Genomic DNA, 16983 nt, shown 5'->3' with positions numbered 1-16983 from the left:
GGACGAATCACCTATACATACAATTGTTGCACGAAAAATTCGGTTTAGAATATATAGGGGGTCCAATATTTTTTGTACTTGGATATAGCTCATTCGTGTTCATTTAGTATATTTTGTAAGTACGGCAGTTTTCCATTCGAAATAATTTTAACCTAAGGCGTTACATACAGTTTGCTATAGTTTGCGAAACACTTGTGTACACAAAAAAATTATTGTCTTCGATTTTTAGCGTCGACAAAAATACCCAAAAAATTTCTTTCAAACTGTAATAATTCATATAGTCATGTGCCCTCTCCCCCTATTCCTCCCTATCGTGCTTCGGCAATGTTCATGCATTGTCTCCACTGTACTAACTTTTTTGATTTTATATATTTTTTTCAAAACCGAACAATATTACATTTATATAAATCGCACATTTTTATTTCGATTGGATGAGTCTATTCAAATAATACTCATGGTAGTCGCAAAATAATATAGCGAAACATCTGCGTGAAAGAAACCTAAAATATGGTGTACGACTTTGATACGACCTTTGATTTTTTTAACATATCTTGCTATAATAACAGGTGCACACAAAAACCAAATTTACAAGCTATGATTTTATACATCGAAAATTCTAAAACGATATTTATTTCAAATAATTAAACAACAACATTATACATGTTTTTTTATCTGTTTGTTGGATTGACATATAATATGTACAATACTCGAAAATTGGTCCAAACTAGAACAACATTTGTATGAAATATTCTTTAATCGTAGTACTATCGAAAAACATTGACAAACTAAAAAAATAACGCATAAACCCATTCCTTTAGAAGGGATGGACATTTTTTCTTTATTTCACTTTTTCAACAAAAGTTTTAGGGATTTCAAAAAAAAAGAATAATTTGACACACGATTTAAATATTTTATTTTATTTAACGTATTTAAAAATGACTAGTTAATTATTAGGTTAACATTACTGGCTGTTAATTATTAGCAACAAAAACAAACTGTACCTAGCAAATTATTTATAAAATTATTATACTCCGTTCTAAATCTAATTTACGGAACACCTAACCGGTAACTTGTTTTCTAACTTCAACTTGGACTTGATTAACTTAGCGAAAAACGATGAAGTGAAAATAACTTAAAGAATATGTATTGGACATGTCCCCGTCTACAAATAGGCTCAAATACAAATTTCAATAACCCTACACCCCCCGCCCCCTCCCGCATGAATAAAGACTGTAATAGATATTAACAACTTTTGTGCTATAGTAAGCTATTAAGCTACTATATTAAGTAGAAAGCTGAACCTGAATGTAATATTTCTTAAAGCAGAAATTAATAATATTAAAAAAATAAATAACAATTAACTATTAACGATTAAATTATTATCAATGCATCGAAATCTCTGATTTAAGTAAGCAGTGAAGTATTTATTTTTTTGTCCCTTAGAAAAACCGTTATTGTATATGATTTTTTGTCTAAAAATTCGATCAAAAAGTATGAAGCTCTAAGCAAATACATATTTTTATTTTATTAATTTCACATGTCAAATTTATATGAAATACAATGTTTATACAGTTCTACAGTCTTGAAAACTAATATTCATACCATGTATTTTATCGGTGCAACTTACTTAAAACCATCCGTATGCCCATAAGTTTGTATCATTCAATTGCAGACAATAGTTGCTTTTGGTTCTACAAGTACTAAACACTAAATATTTCAGTACAGTCGAATTGAACAGTATATTATAACAATTAATATGATGAATATTAAAATTATTCTTTTGCTTAGTCTGGCAGCATACGTGGCGTAAGTATTTTTTTTTTTTTTCAAAGCGTTTGGAAATATTTCACAAAATCTAGATTTTTTTGCATGTTACTTTATGTTTTAAAAATAAATGTTTGCTTTTCAGGTGTGGTGACGATGATCAGAATCTGCCAACAATAAGTAACTATATATTAAAGATTTGATACTAAAACAAAAATTAAAACTTAAAATTATATTTAAAAATTTAAACCAATTTAAAAAATTTAAATGGAACCCACTATTAGGTAAAATATAAACCATATTTTAAAATGAATATTTTAGACATTGTTAACTTTTTCAATGATTTTCAATAATTTGGTTGTACTCATGATTAATTTTTTCAATATATTTTTAATCATTGCCATTCATAGTTAATAATTTTTCTTTGTAATATTCGATTGATTTGAAAATGTAATTAATTACTATTAACTAAGTAGTTCTTGCGGAAACAAAAATAACCTCTTTAAAAAAAAAAAAATTGCTGTGCCCGTAAAAAAAATTATTCGCAGTCTTTTAGTTGCTTATTCTATTATTCATTGAACAATTAGACAAACCCTAAAATAAATGTTATAACTGCATAGACTTTGTAAGTTTTTTAAGTTAAATTAAATTATAAATATTCTCGTTAATTATACAAACATTTTTTATTAAGTCATTAAAAAGTTTATAAAATATACAATTTTTTTTTTATTACGATTAAAAAATTAACTTTATGTATTTAACTTAAATGAACAATTCCCAACTCTGCATGTCGGTAATTTTTTTTGAGAATAATCTACTGAAATATTAAACTGGTTGATTGGTTATATTAAATTTTAACGGTTAAAAAAATACTAAATTAACATAGCGTTTTTTTTTTAAATATTTACTGTTTCGTTCTTTATCCTGTATATAATAAAAATATCAAAACCAATAAAAACGATTAATAAATGAAATTCTAAACAGCACAAGCCAACAATTTGATACTGCATTATTGTGCTTGGTATCCGGGTTAAGAAGTTATTTTAATTTTTCCTAATTAAAAAAAAAAGTTTTGCTATAGGTTTTTGAAAAAAAGGTATAGATCTTCGCTGTCCAATTTTTTGAGGAAAAGTGCCTACCCTTTTTTTCTTATTTTTTTTTCTGTAGAGCAGTTGCACTATTAAAAAAAATATCCCTCACAATTATTTGGAACACTTTCAACCATTTTTTCCAAAGTCTATAATAGCATGCCGTATTTTCAAACTAAACTTTTTTTAAATTTGTCATGTATTTTTTTCGACTTTGAAGAGGAAAGGTTAATTTCTTTTTTTGGTTTTGAGTACGATTTATTTACTTATAGATTTCCTGCGTAAACTTTTTTTTGAAACTAATCTACAGAACATCCTAACTGGTCGATTGACAAATTTATAGTGTTTTAATCATTGTTATTCGTAGTTGTTGAAAAGGATACTTTTTTTTTTTTGTTTTGAGTACAATTTGTTATCTATTTTTTTTTTTGTAATACTCAATTAGTTAAGATAATTTATTTAATTGTTATTTACCAAGTAGTTTTGGGGGAAACTGAAAAACACTCCAAAATAAATTAATTATTTTTAAATCTGATATTTTTATTCAATTAAAAAAAATATTGTTACGGAAACAAGTAATACACAGTTTTTAGTTTGAACACTATTGTTCATTGAAAAATTTAATCAAATATTGCCTATCCTTTGCCCATTAACAAATAGCGCTTTCCGTTCTTTAAGTCACTAAAACCTTTATTCATTTGCACCTACCAAAAAATTAATTTTTTAATCATGACTAATTATATTGTAATTAAAATTATCATGATTTAATAGTGAACTTTATGTATTTAACTAAAACAAAAATGACTAAAACTGCATATCGGTAAGTTTATTTGAGAATAATTAACTGAAAGTTTAAACCTGTCGATTGGGCATATCATAATGTTGTAAAAAAAATTAACTACTAATTATTTACCATAAAATTTGTTCTAATATTTAATTTGATTTGATTTCTTTTTTGGGGGGTCAATAAAAAAATCGCAGAATTGTGCCGTTAACTTTTCGGTGAGATTAATCTACATCACATTTCAACAGGTTGATTGGAAAATTTGTAATGTAAAAAAAACAACTAATAAATAACTATAGTACTTTTTTTTTAAACACAGAACCAGTGAGAGGGAACTGTTTTTCACACGGCTTCCACTACTATAAGTACTATAGTACTACTTCCAACTTATAACGTGTCTATTGCAAAAAAAAAACATTTTAAGACCAATACCTCTTCAGCCCCGCATCAAAGCTAAAAATAATTGAATTAAACTGTTATATTTTATTATAATTTAGTCACGGCTACATTGCTTATAAGATTATTTTACTGATATTTCAGAAGGTGAAAGCTCTCGGGGTGCTGATGCTCAACGTGGTGATGGCATCGGGAGTCTTTTTTCGAGCGAAGAAGATGATGATGAATTACCGGACGATCTGTTTGACACATCAGACGACGGTAGGCCAATAAGCGAAAATAGCGATGATAAAGGTTATGACGAAGTTATGATTTATAATAACAGTGGAACAAATTCAATCAGTTTAAAAAAACTATAGCGTAACGTAATTAAAACCTGAAAATTTTCTACATTTGTAGTGTATTTTTCTCGATTTTTAAGAGGAAAGGTTAAATTTTCATTCTCGTTAAGCACCTCTTAAGTAAGATTTGTTATCTATAGATTTTCTACATAACTAAATCGGTTATTGGTGAGTCGAGATGAAAAAAAAATATATTTATTAGAAGACCTGTCAAATATACCTATTATTCATTTATATCTTTACACAACAAAATTTGTGCGATGTATTGTGTTAATTGATTTTTTTTTTTGGGGGGGGGGTCAATAATCGCAGAATTGTATCATTCAATTTTTGTTGAGATACTCTACATAACATTTAAACTGGTTAATTGGAAAATTTGTAATGTGAAAGAATAATTACTAATCATTTACTATAGTACTATTTCCAACATATAACGTGTCTAACGTAAAACAAAACATTTTAAAACCAATACTTCCTCAGCCTCCCATCAAAGCTAAAAATAATTAAATTGAACTAGTATATTTTATTATTATTTAGTGACGACTACATTGTTTATACGATTATTTTTTTTTAACATTTTAGACGATGAAGATTTTTTCAATAAATATTGTGAGTACTATTTCCAACATATAACGTGTCTAACGCAAAACAAAATATTGTAAAACCAATACCTCATCAGCCTTGCATTTAAGCTAAAAATAATTAAATTAAACTGATATACTTTATTATAATTTAGTGACGACTACATTGTTTAAACGATTATTTTTTTAACATTTTAGACGGTCGAGGTTTTTTCAGTTATGAGGGTGAGTACTATTTCCAACATACAACGTATCTAACGTAAAACTAATCATTTCAAAACAAATACCTTCTCAGCCCCACATCTAAGCTAAAAATATTTTAACTAAACTGGTATATTTTATTATAATTTAGTGACGACTACATTTTTTATAATATTATATTGTTAACATTTTAGACGAATTTGATGTTCAAGGTGGTGATGCTCTGGGTGGTAATCCTCAAGGTGATAATGCTCTTGGTGGTGATGCTCGAGTTGGTAAAGCTGTGGGTAGTAATGCTCAAGGTGGTGGATGCTCAAGGTGGTGATGGCATCGGAAGCGACGCGTGATTCTAAACGAAGAATTCGGTGCAATACAGGGAACAGGAGACTTCACGTGCTGATTGTTCATGAAGCTATAATTCTAAAATCAATAATAAATATTAATTGTATCTAAATTAAAAATTACAAACTGATTATATAAAATAAAAATTATAACTGTAATATAAAATTTGAAAATAAAAGAATTTACTATATTATACCGTATTTCATACTACTTTATTTTAGTTACCTATAAGCAAAAATTTTACCATAAATTCTTAAAACATCACACATAAAATCAAATTTATACAACAGAATTGGTAATTTCAAAAATGACATAGGCAGGTCAACGTTTTTTCAAAAAAAAAAAAATGCATTTGCTATAGTTTCATTCTAGATCCTCCCTCGGTCTAATATTCAGACCTAAATCCCTAAAATTTTGCTTGAAAATAAGAAATTAAAAAAAAAAATTCTGTCCCTTCTAGGGCAAATATGTAAAATGTTTTATTATTTTTGCAAATTTTAAGGGTAAGTGGTAAATTTTTAACAATTATTATCCAAAATAGACCTTACAGGTACGATTTATGGTAATTGAGTTGCTACCCGGAGATAACGGTTCAGTGGCTTAGCATGTATCGTGAGTACAGAAATGTAATATATTGTACACGGTTTTTAATCTAAGGTTATTCTAACTAATCAACAGTTTCATAAACTCCGATGGTCGGATTTTAAGATAACAGAGTTGTTTATTTTTTTTTTCGATAACTCTTGATAATATATGAAATTTGTACAAGCCGTCTTTTAGTTTCATATTTATTTTATGAATATAATATGTACGCAATAAAATTTAAAACATTTACAACTTCATATAAATGTAACATTTTACTCGCTTTACAGCAAAATATGTATTAAAAAAAAAGCACAATTAGAAAAGCCAGTATAGTGGTGACAGGGAAAAGTGTTATCCGAGCTTGAGAGAGCGGGAAAAGGGGGGCACAGGTCTATATAAATTATTTCAAATTGAAAAATGTGTACAATTTTTGTGGTTTTTTCTCGATATTAAAAATAAAAGACAACAATTTTTTTTGTGTTTATAAGTGTTCCACAATACGTTTTAAATTGTAACGATTTAAGTTTAAATTATTACGAACAAAAAACTGCCTGACTTGCAAATTAATAAAAGTATGCGCTATATACAAGGTATATTAAAAATAATTGCTAGATACTCCTAAACAGCATTTATTCGTACTTTGTGTAAACGCAAATGTGTATAATTTTTGGAAAACGGTGGCTTTGTGTACGTTGACTATGTATAGTTCATCGCCGTACACGACATTTTTATTTGCAAACCATATTTTGCGAAACGCGATGGAAATTAGAATTGAAACTACGGGTTTTTTTTATACACAGAAAATAGTGGTATTTTAGGATGTAAATTGTAAAAACATAATGTTCTTACATTATGTTGAATGCTCCCCCGCTTTTATACAAAAAATACAAAAAATATGTATGTAATTTGTAAATAAAAAAAAAAAATTTAGAAATTTTATGCAACGGCGGTGATACGGTTAAGGAGCATATTTTGGTATCATCGGAAACATCTGAGTATACATTGGTATTTTGTGCAATTTTCAAACTACGGTGTGCCTAACCAAAAAAGTAAATTAAGCTTAAGCCTTTAGCTGTAGAGGTGGACTGAACTTGCAAACAAACGGTCACAAAACCTCTAATACCTTATAGTATTTAGTCGTATCAATTTAAGACGCTATAGTTTGTGGAACAAGTGTATACACAAACAAATTTTTGTCTTTGATTTTTTTTTAGAAAAACACCCAAAAATTGTACACATTTTTCCATTTGAAATAATTCATATAGACCTGTGCCCCCTCTATGGTGCTTCAAAAATGTTCATGCCCCATCTCCACTAACTGGCTTATCTATTTTTTTTTTTTTTTTTAATGAAACTTACTGTTAAGCGGATCCAATATTACATTTATATGAAATCACAAATTTTTATGCCGTTGGATGAATATTCAAATAATATTAGCAGTCGCAAAAGAATATATCGAAACATCTGTGTGAAAGAAACCGAAAATATGATGCCAGATTCGAAAATGTTGTCAACGTACGACTTTGATATGACCTTTGATTTTTTTAACAAGCTATTATAATTGCACACGCGCTGCACACGTTTAAACGAATGTACAAAATTTACAGGCTATGATTTTATACATTGAAAATTCTAAAACGATATTTATTTCAAATAATCAGAGAACAACATTATTGATTATACAATTTTGATCTGTTTGATGGATTGCCATAACACAGAGTGATCCAACTAACGTATGACACTCATTTTCTCTGAAAACATGAATATTTTGACAATTTTATTTCTCCTCAACTTTTAGGTACATATATTACTACATTTTTCAATATTTTGAAAATTTTTATCACCAAACCTTATAAGCCAAAAGGGGGAATTTCGGTTTTTTTAAATGGCAACATTTGATTTTAAGTTATTAAAATCAAATTTGTGTTAACAAATTTGTAGACAAAAATTTTAAAAATATGTTAGCGTTTGAATTTTTTATTTTCATTTATCTGCTCATTAGCTATGACTTTGTAAAGATACTACATTTCCTCTTAATAATTATTATATTTTTTCGGTTTTCCAAAACCGGTAGCATATAAAATTCATAATTATGTTCGAATTGTCCAATTAGCAATAACATTCTAACAACTAAGAAGTCGCTATAAAAGATTTTGAAATAATGATAGACAAACGGTTCTTCTCTACAGACTACGTCTTAAATTACAGGTTGTTTATTATATCTGATTAGTGATCAGAAATCGTACTTGTAAGGTACTTTACTGGGTTAATAACTACAAAATTTCACTAATTTATATAATTAAAAACATATGTTGCCCTTTAAAAAAAACAAAAAACCCTAAGGACTTTAAGGACTTTAAGGCCCCTAAGGCTTATAAGGACTGGTGATAAAAATGTTCAAAATATTGAAAAATGTAGTAAAACATGTACCTAAAAGTTTCGGAATAATAAAATTCTCAAAATATTCATACTTTCAGAGAAAATGAGCTTTTTACCTTAGTTGTATCGTACTGTATATGTACAATACTCAATAATTGGTTTAAAAAAAAGCTTAGTGGAATAGGGGTAATAGCGGAAACTGTTAAAATGCTTAATTTGTATAAATTATTCTAAATATTAGATAATGCAGCTAACCGAATGTTTATTTAATCACACTAATTGTCTGGCAGAATCAAATACAGTATATATTGTATATATGCATATATTATGGTACCCATAGTTATTGTCTGTGATTTTGAAATACATAATCTAATATTGCGATAATTTACTTTTAAGTTTAAAAAATAACATAAAATAGTAAACAAAAATCACCCCTTCTCCCTTAAATTCGGGAAAACCCTAAAGAATTTTCAAAGTTGAAATATTTATTAGGCATCATAATAAATTAACAAATAATTTCACTTAAACCAACCCCGTCATTAATTCCTATACCTGTAGGTTCATATTTGACTATACCGAGAAAACTTTTCCCCTAATTCCTAGTTTGTACTTCGTTCCGGAGTTAAAAAAAACATGTCTCTTCTGCCTTGTTCTTAATCCATAATCGGCACGAGTAACTTTATTCACGCTCACTTAGAGTATATTATACATTATGCAAATTGATACTGAAATGGTACTGATCCCGTCTCCATTAAATAGTTTGAAAAATAATCGCCAACATCAATACCGTATCACCTTACAATAATTCGTTATACATTTTTTATTAAACCCCATGAAATTTTGAGAGCTCCACTTAAATACCTACTTTTATTATAAAGATCGTGCTAATTTTATATTATTCCACTACTACAGCTAAGGTCTTGAGCTAACAGTCAGATCGATCCTTAGGACTCTTTAGAAATTCATTTTTCTATTATTTGCAATTGTAGGTGGCCGAAACACCGAAAAAACATGATTCTTCTGCCTTGTTAATTCTTATTGACGAGTAATTGCTAATACTCCATAAATGGCCGCACCTAAAAATTTAAAAGTATTTTAACTGTTACTTAAACAGTCGATCATAATAATATTATGTACCAACTTTGCTTGGTTCAGAGTTCAGACTGTACTTAACTTCAGTTTTAATTTTAAAAAAATTGGTTGAATGTTCCATGTAAATTCGATGGTAACCGTTTAAAAAATGCATTGACCTTATTCCAGACTCCGCCGACGAGTCCAATTAGAATTCCAGTATTTTAAGTAAATCCTTCAATTATGATATATATTCATTTTTTATTTGCATTAGTGTTTGTGAAACTATAATTAATCATATGATATCTAAACCTATCGAGCGTATAATAACATATTTTGAAATTAAATAAAATTATAAATATTATTGTAGAATTGTTCAAATATAATTTTTTAAGCCACTAAAAACGTTTAACTTGCTATAACTTGGCGAAAAACGGTCGGATATAGTTAAAATTTGCTCTCAAACCCAAAATTGACAATCCCTCGACCCCTAGTGTGGGGGTTAGAATTTTTATAGTTTTTTTTAATTTTAAGTAAAAGTATTTTCTGTGAAGTATTTTTTTTTTGTCTCTTAGAAAAACCGTTTGCGTACGGTTTCTGACTAAAAAAATATAAAGCTCTAAGCAAGTACATATTTTTTATTAAAATAATTGCACGTGTCAAATTTATACGAAATGTCATGTTTATACAGTTGTATTGTCTTGAAAACAAATATTAATGTGTATTTTGTCGGTGCAAATTAACTTAAAACCATCCGTATGCCAAACTTTGTAACATTCAATTGTAGACAATTACTGTCTTTGGTTTTACAAGTACTAAAAACAATAAATATTTCAGTACAGTCGAATTGAACAGTATATTATAACAGTTAATATGATAAATATTAAAATTATTGTTTTGCTTAGTCTGGCAGCATACGTGGCGTAAGTATTTTTTTTTTCATTTTTTATTTAAAGCTTTTGGAAATATTTCACAAAATCTAGAGTTTTCGGGTATTCATTTTTTGTTTTAAAATAAATGTTTGCTTTTCAGGTGTGGTGGCGGTAAACAGACTCCGCCAACAATAGGTAAGAGATAATATATTTTTTAATCATTGTCACTCGTAGTTAATAATTTCTCTTTGTAATACTCGATTGATTTGGAAATGTAATTAATTTGTATTAACAAAATAAACCTACAGATAAAAATGTCTTATTCATAAGTCTGATATCTTTATTTATTAAAAAAAAAAATTGCTATTCTCGGAAAAAAAGTTATTCGTAGTCTTTTAGTTTTTATTCTATCATTCATTGAAAAATTCGACGAACCCTTAAATAAATGTTATAAATGCATAGACCTTTTAAGTTTTTCAAGTTGAATTAAATTATAAATATCACTATTGATTTGTACATAATTAATTTCTTAAGTCACTAAAAACTTTTATATCGTGTAACTACAAAAAAGTTAATTTATTTACATGACTAATTTTAAGAGTTAAAATGTATGTCTAATTTTATATTTTATTACGGTTAAAATAATAATGATTAAAAAATTACTAAATTACATAACCTTTTTTTTAGAAATATTAACTGTTCAATTCTTTATCCTGTATAGTATACAAAAAACATTGAACCAATAAAAACGATTTATATATGAAATTCTAAACAGCAAATTGATATTGCATTATTGTCCTTGTTACGAAGTTCTTTTAGTTTTTTCCTAATTGAAAAAACAAAAAAGTTTTGCTATAGGTTTTTAAAAAAAATAATGGCATAGATAACGCTGTCCACCTTTTTGAGGGAAAGTGCCAACCGTTTTTTCTTAATATTTTACTATAGAGCACTATTAAAAAAAAATATCCCTCACAATTATTTGAAACACTTTCAACCATTTTTCCAAAGGCTATAGTGTGCCGTTATTTCGAACTAAATTTTTTTTTAACTTGTGGTGTATTTATTTCGACGTTGAAGAAGAAAGTTTACATTTTTTTTTTGGTTTTGAGTACGATTTATTATTTATAGATTTCATACGTAAACTTTTTTTTGAAACTAATCTACAGAACATCCTAACAGGTCGATTGACAGATTTATAATGTTTTAATCATTGTTATTCATATAACTACTAATTTACCATTGAATTTGTTCTAAGTCGGGATAAAAAAAAATGTTTTATTAGAACACCGTTTTAGATTAAATACCTTCTTAGTTAATTTGGTAAATCGATCTAATATAAGTATGATTCATTTATATCTTTGCACAACAAAATTTGTGTGACTATTATTGTGTTATTTGATTTGATTTTTTTTTTTGTGGGTCAATAAAAAAATCGCAGAATTGTGCCGTTAACTTTTTGTTGAGATTATGCTACATAACATTTAAACTGGTTAATTGGAAAATTTGTAATGTGAAAAAATAATTTTTAATCAATTACTATAGTACTAATTCCAACATTAAGCGTGGTATACTTTATTATAATTTAGTGACGACTACATTGCTTTTACGATTATTTATTTAACATTTTAGACGGTCGAGGTTTTCGCAGTTATGAGGGTGAGTATTATTTCCAACATATAACGTGTCTAACGTAAAACTAAACATTTTAAAACCAATACCTCTTCAGCCCCGCATCTAAGCAAAAAAAAATCGAATTAAACTGTTATATTTTATTATAATTTAGTGACGGCTACATTGTTTATAAGATTATTTTATTGATATTTCAGCAGGTGAAAGCTCTCAAGGTGCTGATAGACAAGGTGGTGATGCTAAGGGTGCTGATGGCATCGGGGGCGTTTACCCGAACGTAGAAGAAGAAGATGTTGACTATGAAGTAAATGAAGAAGAAGATGTTGATGAAGTACCACTAAACGAAGGTAGGCCAATAAGCGAAAATAGCGATGATTAAGGCTATGACGAAGTTAAGATTTATAATAACAGTGGAACAAATTCAATCAGATTCAAAAAGCTATAGCATAGCGTCATTTAAAACTAAACATTTTAGCTTCGATGCAAAGCGAGAAGGTATTGGTTTTACTCTGATGTGGGCTTTTTTTTTCGCTGTATACACTGTAACTTTTTTAATACTTGACCAATTCCTTCGAATAGCAACTCTATAAATCACAAATTTTGTCTAGTTTGTACTTTGGGGGGGGGGGGGTAAAAGTTGAAAAAAATTAATTATTCACAGACGAAAGTTGAAAAAACAAAAAAAAAACCGTACGAGTTTTTAAGTTAGAACTTTTAATGGCTATAATTTCGAGAAAAAGAGTCGGATCGAGTTGAAATGTATAAGAAATAATTATTTGGTATGCCCGCACACGTCAGTTGTGTCAAACTTAAACTATACCCATTTCCCGACCCCCTAGGGGGGTACAAGTTTTTTTGTTTTTCGGGGTTTTTAGCGGTAATTTTAAAACTTTTGGGTTGAAAATTTGCCAGTAGTTGGAACTCATATGTACCCATAACACATTAAACGGGAAAAAAATTCGGCACTACAGTTTTTTTTTAATTGCCGGGAAACTGTGTTTTCGCAGATTTCGTATATTTTAACAAAAACACCTAAAATCTTTAAAAAAAATTGATCAAATCATTAAAACAATTTTATGTATATCTATGCAGAATGATACTATTAGGTTTTGTGCTCAAGTACCACTTTTTACTTAAAGTTTACACAAATTCAATTTTTTTTTTTTTTTTAACTAAAAACCCGGTGTACCAGATGGGAGAAACTAACAGCCACTAACAACTATCAGTTGGTAACGTCTATCCGTGTTAGATTAGGTTAGGGCCCAATGATCGGTATCATAATATTGTGTTTATTACATGATATCACAGACGACTAAATCGTGTAACTGATTATAGTAGACACTCGATTTATTGGGAAAAAAACCTATCCGTGTACTTATTAAGACACTTAATGATTCTGATACGACAAAACCACTGTCGTTATTCTCGTTATTTTATAGCCTTCGTTATATAACCTTACCGAAGGTCAACTATGAGTATATAAGGTCCAACTACCAGCAAATTATGAAGATGACTGTTGTTTTTTGGATTCAGATTAAGTGTTGGGTTTTATGCAGTATACCGCCTCAAAATGTATTTTTTATTACACAATTTTTTTAAAGGAAAACTAATGTTTTGTATATTGTTATACTGTTATTCATTTAAGGAGATTCACGCTTGATTGTTTAAATTGTCTAATATTAGATTATCTGCTTCGTGCTAATTTTAATTTTTTAGTTTATCAACTTGTAGCTCTAATTTTGTATAAAATATTTCATTATTTTATTACTATATACTATTACTATTAAGATAAATTTTAATAATAATTAAGTCATAAATGATAATACTTTATTTTATGACTAGATCAAATCTCGTGAACATTTAACATCATATGTGTTATTTGGTCCACTACGTTTTTGCAAAAAAAAAAAAAAAACCAGTACAGTGGGGTCGGTGCATAGTGGGGACGGAACATAGTTGGGTCGGGGCATATTGGGGACGGGGAGGTCACAGGTTTACAGGAATTTTTAAATCTGAAAGTGATAAAATCACTTTCGAAAAAAACGCTTCGATGCAAATCAGTAGTTAGTATTTTCAAGCCAGTACAGTCCAAACCAAGCACAGTATAAACCAGCAAAGTTAGAAAGTTTTAAATGAAGGTTCTGTATTTACAAATGAGCATCAAAGCGTTTATTTGAAAGCGATTTTATTCAATTTTATCACTTTTATTTATAATAATTCTTGTAGACCTGTGACCTCTCCGTTTCCTCATTGCTTTGATTACATTATGCCTATACTCTACTGTACTAGTCCTCTTGGATAAAATCACTTTCAAATTAACGCTTTGATGCTCATTTGTAAATACAGAACCTTCATTTAAAACTTTCTAACTTTGCTGGTTTATACTGTGCTTGGTTTGGACTGTACTGGCTTGAAAATACTAACTACCGATTTGCATCGAAGCGTTTTTTCGAAAGTGATTTTATCACTTTCAGATTTAAAAATTCCTGTAAACCTGTGACCTCCCCGTCCCCAATATGCCCCGACCCAACTATGTTCCGTCCCCACTATGCACCGACCCCACTGTACTGTTTTTTTTTACATTCGTAGTGTATTTTTCTCGAATTTTAAGAGGAAAGGTTACATTTTCATTCTCGTATTTGTTTGGGGGGGGGGGGGTCAATAAAAAAATGGCAGAATTGTGTCGTTAACCTTTTGTTGAGGTCAATTTGCATAATATTTAATCTGGTTGAGTGGAAAAATTTTAATGTGACGAAACAACAACTAATAAATTACTATAGTACTATTTCTAACATAATATAACGTGTCTAACGTAAAAACAAAACATTTAAAAACCAATTACTCCTCAGCCCCGCAGCTAAGCTAAAAATAATTGAATAAACTGGTATATTTTATTATAATTTAGTGACGACTATATTGCTTATAAGATTGTTTTATTAAAATTTTAGACATTTTAGACAACATTTTAGACAGTGAAGATTTTGTTGGTAATGATGGTGAGTACTATTTCCAACATAATATATTGTGTCTAACGTAAAACAAAACATTTTAAAACCAATATCTCCGCAGCCTCGCATCTAATCTAAAAATAATTAAATTAAACTGATATAATTTTATAAATATTGTGACGGCTATATTTTTTATAAGATTATTTTATTATCATTTTAGACGGTGAAGATTTTTTCGGTAATGATGGTGAGTACTATTTCCAACATATAACGTGTCTAACGCAAAACAAAACATTTTAAAACCAATACCTCCTCAGCCTTGCATCTAAGCTAAAAATAATTGAATAAACTGGTATATTTTATTTTAACTTATTGTTAGTGTCGACTACATTGTTTATAAGATTATTGTATTAACATTTTAGACGGTGAAGATTTTTTCGGTAATGGTGGTGAGTACTATTTCCAACATATAACGTGTCTAACGCAAAACAAAACATTTTAAAACCAATACCTCATCAGCCTTGCATTTAACCTAAAAATAATTGAATAAACTGGTATATTTTATTAAAATTTAGTGATGACTAAATTGATTATAAGATTATTGTATTAACATTTTAGACGATGAAGATTTTTTCGGTAATAATGGTAAGTACTATTTCCAACATATAACGTGTCTAACGCAAAACAAAACATTTTAAAACCAATACCTCATCAGCCTTGCATTTAACCTAAGAATAATTGAATAAACTGGTATATTTTATTAAAATTTAGTGACGACTAAATTGATTATGAGATTATTGTATTAACATTTTAGACGGTGAAGATTTTTTCGGTAATAATGGTAAGTACTATTTCCAACATATAACGGGTCTAACGCAAAACAAAACATTTTAAAACAAAGACCTCCGCAGCCTTGCATCTAAGCTAAAAATTGAATAAACTGGTATATTTTATTATAACTTAGTGTCGACTACATTGTTTATATGATTATTGTATTAACATTTTAGACGGTGAAGATTTTTTCGGTAATAAAGGTGAGTACTATTTCCAACATATAACGGGTCTAACGCAAAACAAAACATTTTAAAACAAAGACCTCCGCAGCCTTGCATCTAAGCTACAAATTGAATAAACTAGTATATTTTATTATAACTTAGTGTCGACTACATTGTTTATATGATTATTGTATTAACATTTTAGACGGTGAAGATTTTTTCGGTGATAATGGTGAGTACTATTTCCAACATATAACGTGTCTAACGCAAAACAAAACATTTTAAACAAATACCTCCGCAGCCTTGCATCTAAGCTAAAAATTGAATAAACTGGTATATTTTATTATAACTTAGTATCGACTACATTGTTTATATGATTATTGTATTAACATTTTAGACGGTGAAGATTTTTTCGGTGATAATGCTCAAGGTGGTGACGGTATCGGGAGTGACTCGGGATTCTAAAAGAAGAATTCGATGCACGACACAATTGTGTATAATAGGAGACTTCACGTGTTAATTGTTCATTAAGCTACAATTCTATAATAAAAAATAAACATTAATTGTATCTAAATTAAAAATTACAAACTGATTATATAAAATAAAAATACAAATTATAACTGTCATAAAAAATTTGAAACTTTTTTTAACTAAAAAATACCCCCCCCTCCCACAAAAAAAATGGGAAATTTAAATTTTGAACGTAGTCAATTTCTCGGTTGCTATGTGTGAGTCAATCGACAGTCAGTTTTTAGTGGAGTATTAATAGGGGGATATAGGAGATAATCCTTTTATTTTTTGTGGATAAAGTTATCCTCAATATAATATCACTTTTATGTATAATATGTGTTTTCTAACCATTCATAATGCGGTAATGAGTAATCGTATTTCTTGCCTAAGTAGGCCAGCTTTTCCGATTAGGTGTCTTTTGTATTTTTCTTTGAATTATTTTTCATGATGAAATGATAATAAGAAACCCGATCATAGAATATAAGATATCCTATGAC

General features: G+C 28.5%; 1 protein-coding gene across 48 annotated transcripts; it reads left to right on the top strand.

The window, feature by feature from the left end:
* Positions 1 to 1644: 1644 nt before the first annotated feature.
* Positions 1645 to 16559, top strand: LOC126838459 (uncharacterized protein DDB_G0290685-like). Of its 48 annotated transcripts, none has more exons than XM_050572875.1 (12): positions 1645 to 1806; positions 10565 to 10599; positions 12034 to 12060; positions 12234 to 12380; positions 14982 to 15029; positions 15181 to 15228; positions 15404 to 15430; positions 15600 to 15626; positions 15796 to 15822; positions 15989 to 16015; positions 16182 to 16208; positions 16374 to 16559. In XM_050572875.1, exons 1-12 carry the CDS (start codon positions 1757 to 1759, stop codon positions 16439 to 16441), a joined length of 558 nt encoding a protein of 185 aa, XP_050428832.1. In that variant the 5' UTR covers positions 1645 to 1756; the 3' UTR covers positions 16442 to 16559. The 48 variants fall into 48 exon arrangements, with proteins under 48 accessions (XP_050428832.1, XP_050428830.1, XP_050428831.1 ...); XM_050572873.1 differs by having other exon boundaries at positions 1646 to 1806; positions 12231 to 12380; XM_050572874.1 differs by lacking the exon at positions 1645 to 1806 and adding an exon at positions 10295 to 10455.
* Positions 16560 to 16983: the final 424 nt, after the last annotated feature.

Source organism: Adelges cooleyi, unplaced genomic scaffold (genome assembly GCF_023614345.1).
Source record: "Adelges cooleyi isolate 19-005CV unplaced genomic scaffold, UGA_ACOO_1.1 ACOO_flye_CR_arks_rails_tigmint_CR_PRNA_30, whole genome shotgun sequence".
In the NCBI taxonomy this organism is placed as follows: domain Eukaryota; kingdom Metazoa; phylum Arthropoda; class Insecta; order Hemiptera; family Adelgidae; genus Adelges; species Adelges cooleyi.
This window is presented reverse-complemented; position numbering and strand designations above follow the sequence as displayed.

Bases quoted from the DNA above. Each gene is read 5' to 3' on its own strand.
- LOC126838459 (XM_050572873.1), top strand. From the start codon at position 1,757: ATGATGAATATTAAAATTATTCTTTTGCTTAGTCTGGCAGCATACGTG. The intron at 12,061-12,230 runs GTGAGTATTATT...TTGATATTTCAG, and splicing joins AGGTTTTCGCAGTTATGAGG to CAGGTGAAAGCTCTCAAGGT. The intron at 15,030-15,180 runs GTGAGTACTATT...ATTTTTTATAAG, and splicing joins AGATTTTGTTGGTAATGATG to ATTATTTTATTATCATTTTA.